The sequence below is a fragment of the Platichthys flesus genome, chromosome 15, assembly GCF_949316205.1.
Source record: "Platichthys flesus chromosome 15, fPlaFle2.1, whole genome shotgun sequence".
In the NCBI taxonomy this organism is placed as follows: Eukaryota; Metazoa; Chordata; class Actinopteri; order Pleuronectiformes; family Pleuronectidae; genus Platichthys; species Platichthys flesus.
This window is the reverse complement of record NC_084959.1, coordinates 18,036,118-18,051,970: the sequence shown is the minus strand read 5'-3', so window position 1 is coordinate 18,051,970 and position 15,853 is coordinate 18,036,118. Positions and strand designations below refer to the sequence as shown.

The 15,853-nt window shown below is 42.7% G+C and overlaps 1 protein-coding gene across 1 annotated transcript in view; it reads left to right on the top strand.

Moving 5' to 3' along the window:
- srrm3 (serine/arginine repetitive matrix 3) overlaps nucleotides 1-15,853 on the top strand; it is a 72,951-nt gene that overhangs the window by 36,800 nt on the left and 20,298 nt on the right. The window contains exons 2-3 of the mRNA XM_062406956.1: nucleotides 973-1,258; nucleotides 11,479-11,580. Coding sequence (XP_062262940.1) covers nucleotides 984-1,258; nucleotides 11,479-11,580 — 377 coding nt within the window. The 5' untranslated portion in view covers nucleotides 973-983. The remainder of the gene's footprint in view (nucleotides 1-972; nucleotides 1,259-11,478; nucleotides 11,581-15,853) is intronic.

Here is a 15,853-nt window from a genome sequence, read left to right as displayed (position 1 = left end):
GCACACATCCACGGCTCGTTTACCAGCTCGTAGCACTTCACAAACAAGCCCAGCCCTGATAACCAATCAACAAGAGTCAGAGCAAGCTCAAATGGAGACGGTCGGCTGGCGCTGCCCACACTCATAGCGATGAGATGCGTTGGGAGCAGATGTAATAGTACTTGCAGTGTTTTGTTCATCCAGCCTCAGTATCATTCTATCTCCATACGTGACAGTGATGAAGTGCCTCAGCGTGGCTTCTCAGGCTAAGTTCTGAAAAATGAAGTTATTCGTTGCAGAGGGAGCGGGGTTGAGCAGTTGAGGCTCGTGGGCACCTGAAGGTCTTCCCATTCTTCTCGCTTGATCTACGCCGGTTTAAACAGGACCATCCATCTAAATCAGAACCCAGTCCATGCATTACTTGTGGCATACACTTTTTTTTTTTTCACAAAAAAATGACCACATCATCATTTCTCAAGTAAACGAGGCAGAAACAGAAAGGTCGACAAAGAATGCTGGGAATGCAGTTATGGTCAATGTAATAAATTGAGTCAAATGATATCAAAGACTTTCTTAGTCTGCTTTGTATCTTGCTCTCCTCTCCTCTTGACCCCGTCACGAAGATGGTGCATCTGTGGTTTATAACCTTGGTTTATGGCTTCAGCAGTTGGATCCAGGAGATCAGAGAGGTTTACTGAAAAATTAAGCCATTATGTGTCATGGGCTTTAAAAATAAAGAATATTCTACTTTGATGTTTTATTCTATTAGTTACGTGCCAGGTGTACAGGAAATACTCACACTACTATAAACAGCGCAGTAATAAATCAATGTCTACCAGAATCCCCTTAAATGAGAGTACTTGAAAAGATCTGACGTTAAATTTTTAACATGAAATTAGGCTAAATCAAATTCCCCAGGAGTACCCAGTGTTCCGCCGACATTTTCTGTTTCCATTTTCCTCAGCTGATCTTTTTCTGTCTGTGTCTCCACAGAGTCACTAATCATGTACGATGCAACAAGGATGCCATCCCCTAAAGACGGTGCAAACGGGGTGGCCCAGCCGGTGGTCCCCGGAGCCGCAGCAGGATCAGGAGCTCTCGTGCCAACTGCAGTCCTGCAAACCACGACTGAGGACGGGCAGCATGGTACGGGGGAGGAGGAGCCCAAAGCAGAGCCTGTCCTGGTGAAGAAGCCGCACCGAGAGATTCTGGACCACGAGAGGAAAAGGAGGGTGGAGCTCAAATGTATGGAGCTCCAGGAGATGATGGAGGAGCAGGGGTTAGTAGATGCGACCAAAAAAAACAACAACCTTAACACAATGGGCCTCATGCAAGAACCACTATGATGGATGCACTTAAAACTGATATATTGGTATGTCATGTTAGAATCTTTATAGTTATTAGTATTGCTATAACAACAATCAAATATGAATGACAGAAATAGAAATCAACTAAAACAAACATGGTCACACTTAATTTTATAGTGCACTAATAAGATGTAACAAGCGTTACTCTATTGGCAAACTAAAAACGATATGTTCTTTATCATACATTAAAAATAAAATACACTCATGCCAATAGACTCTAATAAGGATGTAACTATAAACTATAACTGTAAATGGTAGATTTGACTTTATTCTGTCGTGCGGATCTTTACTCTCAGAAACTCTTTCAAGGCTCTAACAGTGGGAGACAATGCATTCTCTTTCATGTTGCCCCCACAGTCAGTATAACCTCACCGACAATATACTATTCTCCCCAACTGACATTTCTCAGCAGTTTGACTTCATCTCAAAACATTTCTTCATTGTCTCTCTTACAGCACATTGCTGCTCTGATGACACGACGCTGGTGGCTGTGATAATGTTTTTTAAATAGTTCTATAGTCAAAATCCGACATTGTTAGCTCTATTACAGTTTCATCTCAGATTGTGCAAATGATCAATCTAGCCTACACATTCCAACTCATAGTAAAGAGGCATGTTGCTAGACGTTTCTTCAGTGTGGTGGATGGTGGACAAATCTCACGGATAAAAGTACGATAGTTTTGGAAAAAGGATATGAATATGGTCCTGCATGATGTCCAAAATGTGGCATAAAAACACTGAGGCTGCACTGAATAAATGTTGTTTGAACAAGCAAGCTATCACTCCTTTTGCACTTGGTATTTGATGTCAAGTGACATTACCGTTTGCAGGGAAACAGCAGGTTGTTTATCTTTTCTTTGCTATTCACTTACTATGGTGCTGGTTGGAGGTTGGAGCCATGAGAACACTCTGTGCGTAGGGGAGCGCTTGACATTGACAGGTATGTACCTGTACGGGTGCTGAGTTCACAAGCTGCAGCAAAACATTACATTCAAAATCTGTTACCTGCCAAAAGTCATTTTCATTGCAGTAATGGGAAGAGGAAACAGGAGCAGTGGAGGGTGCTAAACATTAGGGGGTTGTGGTTTTGCAAGGAAATGGTGCATAGCAGCGGTACTTTGGTGCTATGGCTATTTTTAGTAACACAGCATGGACATTTTATCAGTAGCTGTGATCTGTCGTGACCAATCAAGTATTTCTTTTCATTACCAATAAAAGCACTGTATTTGTATGCTGCTCTGGAATATCATGTAACACAAAGATAACTCAACAGTGTGGTTCCAGAAGTAACAATTTGACTTTTCTGAATAGATACTTTGATTATCAGCCATAATATTGAAACCACTCAAGCTAGACCACCAGCTACGAGATTGTGAAACAGTATTATATTCTCCTGTTGAAGCCTCAAGTCCACATGATATAAAAAAAAAGTCCTATTTATGATGTTAAAAAGATTACTACACTACCCACAGTCCTCTATGAGCAGCTATCTGATCATTCAGCATTACTACACAAGATGACTATTCTATACACTATATGAAACACTATATACATACATTCAAGGCACAAACTAAAACCTCTTGCAACACTTTATTAACAACAGATTCAATTCCAGAAGAAGCACACAGGAAGTTGTTAAAAGGGATAATTTGAAATGGTTTACGGGATGTGTAATTCCTTCACACTTAAAATACGTATGTACACACTCTTTTACACTTTTTTTTCTCTCCATTTTCAAATATATTTTGTGTGGCTCCAAGACAAATGTTTTATGGTCACAGTTCATCTCGTCGCTGGTTGGCCTGGTTCCAGGCTGTATACTATTTCTACAAGGATTTTCTGAAATGTTCATGGAGAAAATTAATTGATAAATTACTTGCGGGAACTAGAGCCGTTCTAAATGTGGGGAGTCACTGTCCCACTCTATTAAACTAATGTCCTGTGGGAGTTTGCACTGGTCCTAAGATAAGTGTGTCCCAGCATAGGAAGCAGTTCAGGGAGTGAAGGACACTGCACGGAGTGTTTTGGCAGGGACCAGGGTACTTCCTGCTTGGCCAGCTGCCCCAGATAACGTAACTGGCAGTGTTCACAATTAGCATCCCAGTGAAGGATCGTGTCCTCTTCACTGGACCGTTTGCAGTGACATGACATGGTTGGGCGCCTGTGGAGAATCAAGGAGGTGGTTAGGATATAAGACTGTTTATGTTGGAGATCTATACACTGTCCCCAAGCTGATGTTGGGAGTTCCTAATTGACAGATGATAATGACAGAAACCACTGATTGCTGGGAATTCCACCGGCAAAATTACAAGAAAATATTTAAAAGACTGAAATGTCTCATGTTAAAATAAAAAACCCTTGTATAACCTCAATTCAATCTTTTGAACTAATGTTTGAATTTTGGTAAAAACATAAAGATTATGTGGTTTAAGCAGGTCAAGCAACATAGCCTTTAACAAATATAGCAGCCTCACAGCAAAGACATGGATTTAACTCACAGATGAAAATCTCATAAACACACAACACAACACACACATATATGATACAGAGAGCTTCACACATCAGCAGCATCCATACTTTAGAAGAAAGTCCAAATGTTTGCAAAACCTGGTGACAGTTCTCAACTTCAACAGAAAAACAACAGAACATGACTGGAATGTATAATACAGAGAATATTAGGAAGAAAACTGAGAAGAACAACAACAAAACAAATCAAGATGAAAAGTGAAATCATACAAAACAATCCATACTTTACTCATATATGATGTTGCATATTTGCAGTCACCACATGAACTTTGTATTTATGGCTTTATCCTCAAGTAATGGTTATCATTAAGGTTGCCATAGTGACCTTAAGGTCAACATATTTCTGTCTGTTTCAATAGAATTCAGTACAATGTCAGGGTGGACTTGGTTTGCTTTAAGGGTATGTCTGTGGGAATTGTTGTGACTCCAATTGGTCCCCATCTACAACCTTAGGGATGGCCTGAGGCACGAAGAAACACACACACACACACACACATACACACACACACACATATTGTCATAGTTCACTACTAGTCATTACTTGATTTGACAAACCAACTATTTGGACTATAGAGACTTACCCTAACCACTACTTGCCTAACCTTGTCCCTTATCCACTGATCCAAAATCATCTTTTCCCAATTTCACAGACACATAGACAGACACACAGACAGACAGACACACAGACAGACAAACAAACAGACAGACAGACAGACAGACAGACAGACAGACACACAGACAGACAGACAGACACACAGACAGACACACAGACACACAGACACACAGACACACAGACACACAGACAGACAGACAGACACACAGACACACAGACACACACACACACACAGACACACACACACACACACACACACACTGTTGCTTGGATAACTCTCCGCTACATGAGACTGTAATTAATGACGAGCTCTGTGATCCTCTGTGTGTACAGAGGAAACTCACTTTCCCGCTGACATCTAGTGACATTTTATTCACATCACGTTTGTCGTGATTGAAAGCCTGCTCATCCTGATAGATTACAGAAGGGTGATTTAATTTAATAAAGGACAAGCCAATTATTGAGAATTATTTTGGTTGAGGCTAGATATGACAGGTGACTGACACAAAGTTAATTGTCAAAGATGATCTGTGTTTTTCAATTTGAAAAAATAAAAAACACTCCTATTTGTTCTCTATGTTCTCTTCTGGCAATAATTGACCGAACCACATTTCGTGCCGCTGATCATTTTAGTACAGTGTAGGGAGGTTCACAAATATGGAGATGGTTTTAAGTTTCTTTTTCTCCCCACTCGTTATCCCTTCCCTTCCTCCGACAGCATGACTGGGCTTGTCAGACAGCAAGACCTCATTAAGACTGAAGGGTAATGGTTGAGCTATGCCAGGCTGACGCAAGCTGAGAAGGAACTGCTGGAGTTAACAAAAAATAAAAAAAGAGGAGGTTCTCTGTGGCCTTCTGTCAAGGTCCACTCATCTCCTGCCTTGAGTGGACATAGCTGCTCCTGGTTTGAGAGCCATGTAAAAGAGCCATGAAGTCTAGTGGAACAGTGTAGTGGCAGGCAGCAGCTCGGCTAATGATGACAGAATACAAGAGGACCAGACGCCCACACTGGCCAGCTCCACTCCCTCCACAGATTGCACCAGCTCGGCTGGCAGGCGGTCGCACTTGAAGGACGGCGACCACTCAGCTGAGTGTTAAAGCTCCGGACAAACTCAACTCATCTTGTTAAGCTACAATAAAATGAGAATCTCATTTGCCAGCCTGGCTCAGCCGAGCTCATCCTGCCTCTCCAATTTCTAATGTGCCTCTTTAAATGACAGTGTGTGTGTGCATGTGTGCAGGATTAAGGGATAGAGCAGGGGGATGAAACACAGGGGTAGGGACAGAGAGCAATGCCAGACATTAGCCACAATTAAGATGGTTGCTGGAGTCTGTTTTACATTTTTTGTGGATTTAAGACAGAGGGCTCAGCTTCCCCCGGGATTCCTCGCCCTAAAGCCTGAAACATGCTTCTGCGACTGCGTCTGCGTCTTTTCACGCCGCTTTGGCGCAAGACTCGTTTTCATTCATGCTTCCCCAACCGTTGCGCGTCTTACAAAGTAATTCCGCGCCAGAACACTAGGTGGAGTAATGCTTTTTGTCGAAGACGACCTTAGAGACGCCTTCTTTCTTCTTCGTCGATTGTTATTTACATAGCCACTGCGGCTCCTCGTAGCCTTTTTCTGGTGGACAAATCCGCCAGTCAGTGACAGGTTATACAAGTGATCAAACTAACTGATATATTCTACCAAGTGCTCTTCTATTTGGTCCATATTCGTTCTTCTAAATCTTCCGTGATTTCTGCCGGTATTATGGGGCATGAAACCGGAAATGCAGCTCCAGAAGGGATGTAGAGCAGACCAATCACAGCCTTGCGGGCTGAGTGAGCTTGCGGAGCTTTGCCGTTAATTTTAGAAAAGGGGGTCGACACCCGTCAGCACGTAAGGAGGGATACATAAGCACGTAAGGGACCCGGAAGGGCTCTTGCGCAGAAGCACGTGAAAACGCAGAAGCATGTTTCAGGCTTAAGACTACGATGAAGGATGAGGCTTGGGGCGGTTTGGACAGCTGCCTCCCTCTCTAACCATGCCAGCATGGCAGACACTCCCCTCCCATCTTTGACACACAACCCCCCTGATTCAGCTCGTTTCCAAAGATAAGACCAGGATAAATAGTCTGTCTTGAGTGATGGCCTCACCTTGGGAGCCAATTAAAGAGGACACAGCAATTAAAAGAGTCTGTTAATTTAGCTTTCGAAGACCTGGCTGCATCCCCCATTCATGGAGCATTGAGTGCACCCACAAAATGCATGCACACACACAGCAAAGTTGTGCATCGGGCCTGTCTAATAATGTATGCAGGAAACAGTGTGTGCCACCAGTGGTAAGAGCTTTTATAATAAGGGGAAAGAGAGAAAATGTTGTTGTTCTTGCTTCACCAAGCAGAAAAATTTGATGTGCCATTGTGTATTATAATCTAAATATGTGTTGTTTTAAAGTCAAGTAGGGAGGTGTAGCCTGGCACATGCAAAAAAAGACACAATGCCGCTGGGATGTAACAGAATTTACACATTAAACAGCCTGGGATCACCACAATTGCTCTGAAATAGCCCTTACTGCCACAGTAACATCTGCAGTGACACTATGAATTGCAGGACACGAGTAGCTAGGACTTATTAGGGCAGCTGCTCTCAGAGCCTCTGAGGCTGGAGCAAATAACTATCTCAGCACTGATGGAGGTTTTTCTGTAGGCCGAAACCTGTGTCATAAGACGATAAGCCTTTTTCTTATAAGACTGAAAATTGGAGGGGATAGAATTTCCTGAACAATGACCAGTTTTATACAATGTCAAGGGGGCGAGGGGGGGGGGGGGGGGGGGGGCAATCTAGTCCATTCTAAACAAACAGCTTAAAATGCTGTTGTTAAATGGTCTTAGAGAAGAGGAGCAATCAAGAGAGGTCAGATTGTTGTGCTCTTTCATCTCCAACCTGAGAGAAAGGTGGACTCTGTCTTAGTCCCGTCTCTTCTGGACAGTCTGCTTCTTGTTATCTAACCACAGAATCGATGATTCTGGAGAGCATCAATCGAAAATCCTCTCCAGCTGAGAGTTAAACTATTGTGGCAGCTTCACTGTGGCACTGAGTAGGTCTTTTTAATTCTGCCCCTGAAATAGAAATGTGGGGGTGTTCAGGTTTACCCCTGCCGTGTTCCCAGCACCATTCAATCTTCTTAACTACATTGGCATCATTTTGCCTCTGTACTCTTTTCAGGGTGATTGATGGCTGCTGAGTTTCATAGGTGTGCAGTAGCGCCTTTGGACGACTTGTGGAAAAAGGCTCTTCAGACGGCAAATGCAGAGACATCAGTGGCACTGAGGAGGAGCACACACGCACCCACGCGCACACACACACACACACACACACACACACACACACACACACACACTCACGCACACACTCAAGCAGACCTCCACATATCCATGCTAGTCTTCATCAAATTGAGGACTATCAGCATAAACTGGGCTACAGCTATTCATTTTCAGGGATCATGAATTAATGGGGGAAATCTGTGGGTGCTTGGTGCTCTCTAATTACTCCAATCAAGTTCTTTAATCGTGGTGATTTTTCATTGCTGGGCTGGGGGAAGCCCCTCACTCTGATCGATGTCTGCTGTCTCTCTCTGTTCAAATCACCAGGACATTGCATGTTCTACGCACTGGGCCTGGGCTAAATGGCTTTCATTCGGCTCCACTTGGGTAACTGTGGCCTCTGAACCCTCCCACCTCACACACATATCCTAACACACACACATTAATGAAAATATACACGCACGTTTTACCAAGCTTTGCTGAGAGTGACCACTCCAGTCAGCTCCCCGTCTGCACTGAGTCAGGGCTGAGCAGATGGTGCGTTCGGCAGAAAGCAGCTACCTATACAGCCGCAGGAGGTGCTAATTGAATGTGCACAGGAGAGATGTGCTGTTTTACTGTGCTAATAGCTGCCGTCCAATATCCTATATTTGGCTATTTACACAGAATGACTAAGAGCTCATTATGGATTTTTCTTCCATCATTAAAGAAACAGTTTTCCAGTCTCATACAAACATGGTCATATTCTTTTGACTTCGTTCTGTCCACGGATTTTTATCACTGTGGGTGACCCTGCCAACCATTCACCAGATACCTGCAGGCATTCAGGGGCTGTGGGGGATTCTCTTGGCCCATATTTCTAAGCCCCGTGACTCTTTGAGAAAACAGTGTTGGTGTGGAACATACAAACTCTAGAATCATCAAAAAGAAACACACTTTGTCTCGCTTCATGCTGTGAAGCTCTGCTGTGCTTCAGAATCGAGCGATAGACTGAGAAAGAAGTGGAGAAGAAAGAGGGGCAAGTGATTCGGAGTCAACAGAGGACTTAGCCCCACAAGTTATGACCCCGTTTCTTTTTTGCTTTAGCTGTGGTGGCAACAGAGATAGCTGCAGGGGACTAACACCCTCATCAACAATGCGAGAGAGAAGGCCCCACAGTCATGGCACAAGTTTTGCCAGAATGCATTCATTTTCACATTTTCACAGCTAGTAACCTTTCTGAGTCTTCTCATCCTTTTACCTATTGTACACCGTTTTCGATCCACAACAGGCAGCTGAAAGCACTCGGCAACTGCTGTCGAGTTGTCGGGAAGCAGCTAATGTATATGGCTCCTACATCGTGCATTGGAAAAAGGCTGAATATAAAGTGCGTGTTTATGCCCTCCATTGTGCTGAGCCGACAGCCACTGGGCTGAGAGATTGCCTTACAGTGGGACCTGATGGTGCTGTCACACCAGCTGGCTTCTCTTCTGTTGGCCCATCTTCCAGCCGTTACAGCTCTCCATCACACTTCTCCTAATCTCGTTCTCCGCACTGTCAGAGTGCTGATAGCGCCCAGCTCAGAATACATGATATCAGCTGCTATATTTAATCTTAGAAAAAAATAAACGCTCCTCAGATTAAAACCATTTCCATGCTAAAATGAGCACTTGTGCATTTACAATCCAGCTTATTGAACTGGTTCTGCAACGAGCTGCTGTTTGAGAGAAGGAAAGAATCTAGTGCTCCTTCATTTCAGCACTGAGTGATGGACAGCTCCTGTATTCTATTCCCAATAGAGCTCCCATGTCAAACTCATTAAACAGGACAAAAAGCTGTGTACTACGACCTGACCCTGTTTTTCTTCTTTTTAATAGATTTTTATGTCTATATTTGTTCGAATAAGGTTAAAAAACGAACATCCACACACTCCTAACTGTACTGTCAAAAGCTCTGAGTTATCATAAAGGCTATAGAAAAGCGCTATGTTAATACAGAGAGAATTTTTTTCTTATGTTTACATTTGTTTGCATTTTGGCCATCACTCAGCATGTACTGAATCAGCTATTAGCAGCTCCTGCCTGCAGTGTACACAAGGTTGTAGTGACAACCTAGGTGTTCAAATCTGATTGAGAAATAACACATTCCGATGCAAATGGCAGGTATCGCCCTCTGAGGGTGTTGAAGTACATTAATTGCCTCCATGTGTCACACCCTCTGCTGCAGCTGCAGCTGTTGAGCGTGTTAATAAGTGGAGCCAACATGTGGAAAGCACAGAAGAGTGCAGACAATTAATTTAATGGCCATGTATTGGAATGAGCTGTTCAGCAATCATGGCTGTCCTCTTGTGATGTAAGGTATAGATATACTATATACAGCAATGAAATAGAGGAGGTAGAGGTAGCTTCTTAGCCTTTATTCCGGTTATTATTTTTTCACTGGTTTTGTTTTATCCAAGCCACAAGCCGCTGATTAAGTTAAAGATTAAGTTGTAAAATTCAGTTATTTACGTTCTTGCTCACAGTGGGATGGGAAGATTAATGCCACTCTGGTATCTATTTTCTAAATATGAAACTCTTGTTGTTTAATGGTGGAGGCTTCCACTCAGTCTAAGTCTTTGATGTCTGGGTCCTAGCCTCACTTTTTACAGCTTTATTAATTCTCTGCCTTTCCCCTAACCCTATCCAGTCCCCCTCTCCGCCGTCATGTTCCTGAATCTCTGTAGCTCATTACAGCAGATTACCGCAGCCAGGGCAAAATGTGGCGGTTGGTGTAAGACGGTGTGAATACATCAGAAGAACAGCTCGGCATTCGTTGCATTGAAAAGGCCATGTACTGTCACAGACTCGCATAACTATCCTCTGAGAATCTGTAGAATAAATTTGACCCCATTCCCTCTGTTGTGCTTGTTCAGACGGGCTATTTGAATTATTACTCTGCCCCTTGCAGAGCTGTCACCGCATTGTCAGTGGCAGGCTTATGGTCAAAGGCTCTTTTATTAACAGACTGGGAGGGATGTAGCCCCGAATCTGAATGCATAAACAATTTTATCATTTAACATTTTGTTATGTTCTGCACATAGTCAGATTACAATGAATTAAAGTATAACTGATCAGTGTGATGCTCCTCGGCTGCACCCACGGCCACAATACACCTGAAATGAAATGAGAAAAAATTTGAATACAAACCTGCACTGTGACACAGATAGTAAGTTTGTTCATATGCCACCGCAGCGGCTCGCGGTATTCTGTCTGTGTCAGCTCGTTGAAAGCTCCTCACGCTGCCTCGCAGTTCCTCTCTACTCAGCGAGTTATGCTGCACTCGCCTGCAGAATAAAACATGACACACAGCCCAGGCCTAAACAAGTAACCCGCCGGGGTTGAACGGTTGACAGTGAGTCGTGAGAATATACATCACTCAGTTGAGTCTCAAATTTGTTCAGGAAACTGTCAGATGACAGTCTTTGACATTTGTTCAGTCTCTGTGCTATAGCAGGAGATGAAAAGGCGTCTGGCAGTTATGACAGACGACAATTAACTTCTTCCGGGGCCCCTGCCGCAGTCAGTACCGTTATTAAAAGCTGCTGCTTCACAGGTCTTCACACAATCTCTGGTTAACACTGAGGAGAATTCACGTTGCCCTTGTCTGCGCTCTACTGACAAGCGTCTGTGTTCCTTTGCTAACGCTTTTGTCCTCATGTTTCCTCAGGTACACAGAAGAAGAGATTCGACAGAAAGTGAGCACGTTCAGACAAATGCTGATGGATAAAGAGGGCGTCATCACCAGAGAAGGATCACACACACAACCAGTGTAAGTCATTCCACTATTTTATCCCCCCACCCCCCGATCTGCAAAGTATCTTACAATCAAATCTATACATGAAATAAAGTGAAGAGTACAATATTTCTCTTCTGAAATGGACTTGAGTAGAAGTATAAAAAACAATAAGTAGAGTGGAAGAACCTTGAAACTGTACTTAATACAGTCCTTGAGTAGTTGTACTGAACTTCCACCAGTGGTTTTAGTATTTATATAGGAAAAGGATAGGTTGTGATACAGTATAGATTTGTATTTAGAAAAAGATAAAAAAAAGATAAAAGCTGCAAAACGGTTGAGGTTGAAATGGAACAAGGACAAACAATGAAAGATGCTGACAATAATCACATATGCTGTGTTGGTCCATTTTCTTGCACTTTTTAAAATGTGAGATTTTCAATTTTAAGTGTAGATAATTTTTTTATTTGACACATTTGTCATTTGAGTAGCTCTTTTAACAGTTCTCAAAAACACTGAGAAAGCAGATAAAAGCAAATCATGCATTGAAATGTAAATCACGTTGTTATCGAAATTTGAAAAATGTCTAAAACAAATTAAGCTTTGTCCTGCATTGCAAAGATAATGGTGAAAAAACATTAAACTTAACACAGAAAAATAAAGATGTATTTCATCTGTACAGAGCACATTACCTATGCAAATCCAAACAATGTATTCATTAACTCCCCCAGTGTGCATGCAGTGAGTCACCTGACTCCCTCCCTTCGCTTCACATAATACATTTTCAGTGACTTTAATAAGGAACCCAAAGACCTCTGTATTGTATCTATTAATGACTAAATGTTTTATAACAGATGAATCTAATAAAATGAGACAGCAATAAATAACAAATGCAAACAGGAATTGATTTTGAAGGAGAGAGTTTGAGAAACGGCCTGCCGGTGTGCTAATGTCTTCCGGCACTTGGTTCCAAAGAATATGCACCATAATTGCAAAGGTGCAATAAATCTTAATTTGAATCCTTGGCATTCGACTGGTAATGCCCCTCTCAGAATGCACTGGGTTTTGTTTTAACTTCGAAAATAATTTGTTGCATTTGAAAGTTTATTCCAAACTCTGCTGGAAGCGAATGAGCCGAAGATTGGCATGATAATTGTAAATTTGTTTTGCGTTAAGCCGCAGTGTAAGTTTGAGCACGAGGTGGGAGGGAGAGCTTCTCATCTGAGGCAAGCACAGATGGAATGAAAGGAATTGAAATGAATGAACGGGTATATAGTCGTCATCCACACACACACACACACACACACACACCAACACAAAGAGCCATCATTTCAGGCCTGAAAAACATGAGAAACAGCAACAGCGGGGTGTGGGTGTGGCGGCCCTCTGCAGTCAGTCCATCATACTGTATGTGTGAATGATCGAGAGAGGCGGTGTGGTTTGTGATGATTTGACCGGCTGTCTATGAACTAATGACTGGTAATGACGCGCATGCTTCCTGTCTCACAGCCGGAGCTAATGACTCTTCCTCCCCTGCACCTCAGCCGGTGCCTGACATTTAACTAGTCCACTCTGAACTGAGGAGGGAGGCTGCAGGGGGTAGCAGCGGAGGGTAGCTTCGTACGGCAGGATGAACATAATGAACATTTGCGGCCCAGAGAAAGTGCGCTGCGGAGATACAGAAAGTTTTGTTTGTTTGGTTTTTCACTCGAGTTCCGTCTCAAGGGCACATCTGATTCAGGTCAATTTAGGGTTTTTCAGAACTCGCCTCAAATACTGCAACTTTGCCTCTGCAGAAAAGCCTTGATGTGGAAAATTGAAGAAGGTTGTAATTTGCAGGGTTGTTACTCCCCCCCACTCCTTCACATCCTTCAGACACAGACACACACACACACACACACCAACACACACACACACACACACACACACACACACACACACCTCTCACAGTGTCTTTCTCCCTGACTTTATAAGTGAAGTGCTGGAATCTGCCGCATTATTGCAAGGATGCCTCAATTAGGCCATGGTTCGACTCCTTGATATAAAGTGCACTATGGGACCTTACTTACCCTGAGGCTTCTTATACTCATTGTCACCAATAATGAGCAATAAACAATCCCCTGCATTAATGTGTTATTACTCAGGGGACCCCCACATCAGCTTAAGCTAGGGTTATTCGTTCTGGAAAAGCAAGCAAGCTACACTCTGAAAATATGCAAACAATACATAACCCGTCCCGCTGACCCCAAAACACATGAGCGCACACTGGCTGACAACTACTAAAGCTGACTTTTGGTGTTTGCAGGCAGATTGGTTAGTAACAGACCAGTGAATCATTTCATCTGGTCCATTTGGTCATGTTGCTTATTCCTGCGAGGGCCACAGACAATGGATCTTTTTTTTTTTCCAGACAATTGTATTTATTGATCCCTATTGGGACAAATAAGTTTAAAAAGCGTTTTAGAAACAACTGTCCATACCAGCTTTTAATGGGGATCTATGTGATCTTAAATCGCCGTGATAAACAGGCAGTACCAAACAATGGCTCTGATTTGTTTCTAAAGATCTTAAAAATACAGATACATCCATTAAAGGTGCACTATAGACTCAACAATAAGCATTAATGTGTAAATAATTTGGGGACTCTCACATCACAACACTGTGCTGAACAGCCAGCATCGAGCATGGACGTACCATGGATTTCATATAAATGTATGAAATCTTCCTGAAACAATGGCTCTAATCTGTTTCTTTGCTTTGTTTCCTTTTTAAATTTTTCTCTACCTGCAGTATTTATTGATTCGAATTTGATGGATGTTGCAAAATTTATTTGACATTCATGAATTATAATTTTTTGCCCAATAAGTCTTAAAAAATGAAGTAAATGGACAATCACAACCTCATGCTGCTGTGCGCAGTGTGTTTGAGTTTGCTCCGCTGGAAGGTTTTATTACGATGCCATCTTTTCCGCAGGGACGATTATTATTGGCGGGTTAGGCCCCTCGGCTGTGGCTTAATACTCCTACACACTAGCAATAAACAGCCAGCAGTAAGCATGGGTGTGCTAGCTCATAACTCTGTTTACCAATGTCCCAAATTGATTTCCTTCAGAATGGATGGGAGCATACAGCGGGGGAAGGAGCGCAGTGTGTAAAGCCTCTCAGAGATATTCAGGCTTACACACCAAGGCTGTCCAATCGGAGCAGGATCCATTGAGGAGCTGACCCTGGGCTTTACATAGTCATTCAATATCTGATGAAATGCCTGAGACCAACCTTGGTCATTATGAAACAGATTTTATGTCAATAGAAATGGATCTGCTGTAGTGTAGATATCAAATCTGGCTGTATACAGAACATCAAGGTTTTTCCCTATTGATCACTGAATTGATGGCCTCAGCTTCAACTCCCAGTCCTGTCAATCCTTCTTCTTAATATGACCATCACAAAGCACTGACTAGATTTGTCCCCACCCTCCTACTGAGGAATAATCAATCCCACCCCCACCTACCTACCTCCCCCCAGAATAACAAACTATAACTCTGCAGTAATAGAAATATATCCAGGCCCTCAGAGTGGCTGTCTGAGTGAGGATAGGAATGAGCTGCAGCACTTTGTTCCCCAGCCCAGAGGAGGTCCTTGGCCACAGTCCATCACTGCCAGGTCCCAGGGACAGTGGCTGAATTAGGGAGCCTCTTACCTCACCAGGGGGACAATAAGCACAGGGACACTTGCTCTTCTGCCCCACATCCATGCTGTCTTGGTCACTAGCAGGCTGGACAGATGTCTCCAACATATTGGAGCATGGCATCATTTAAGAGATTAGAGGCAGGATGGGGAATTAGTTAATTTATCACTAATGACTAAGCATGGGCACCACTAGATAGTTTCAGTTGTTGTTAATTACTCTTTTTGGCAGTGCGCTTAATTCCCGGCCCTGCAGGGACTTAGACAAAAGGCTAAATGTCCGCTAAAGAAAACCTTTTTGTTTTTAAAGGCCAAATTTAAATGTAAATAGAACATGTGTTGTCAATGTAAATATCTCCCCCTCTTAAGAAATTGACGGCCATTACAAATAAATACAAAATAAAGCACGTCAATGCCATCACTGGTATTGCACAATATAGAATATAGCACCATATCATGAATGATTCTAATTAAATGATAGTCTAATGAATACAAAGCTTTAAAAATGCATTATAAAGCAGGATGAAAACAGCTGACACATCACACTCAGCTTTTCTTGATCTTGTTCTATGTGATAGATAAATATTCTACATACATCTGAGTTTACTCTTATATTGAAAAAA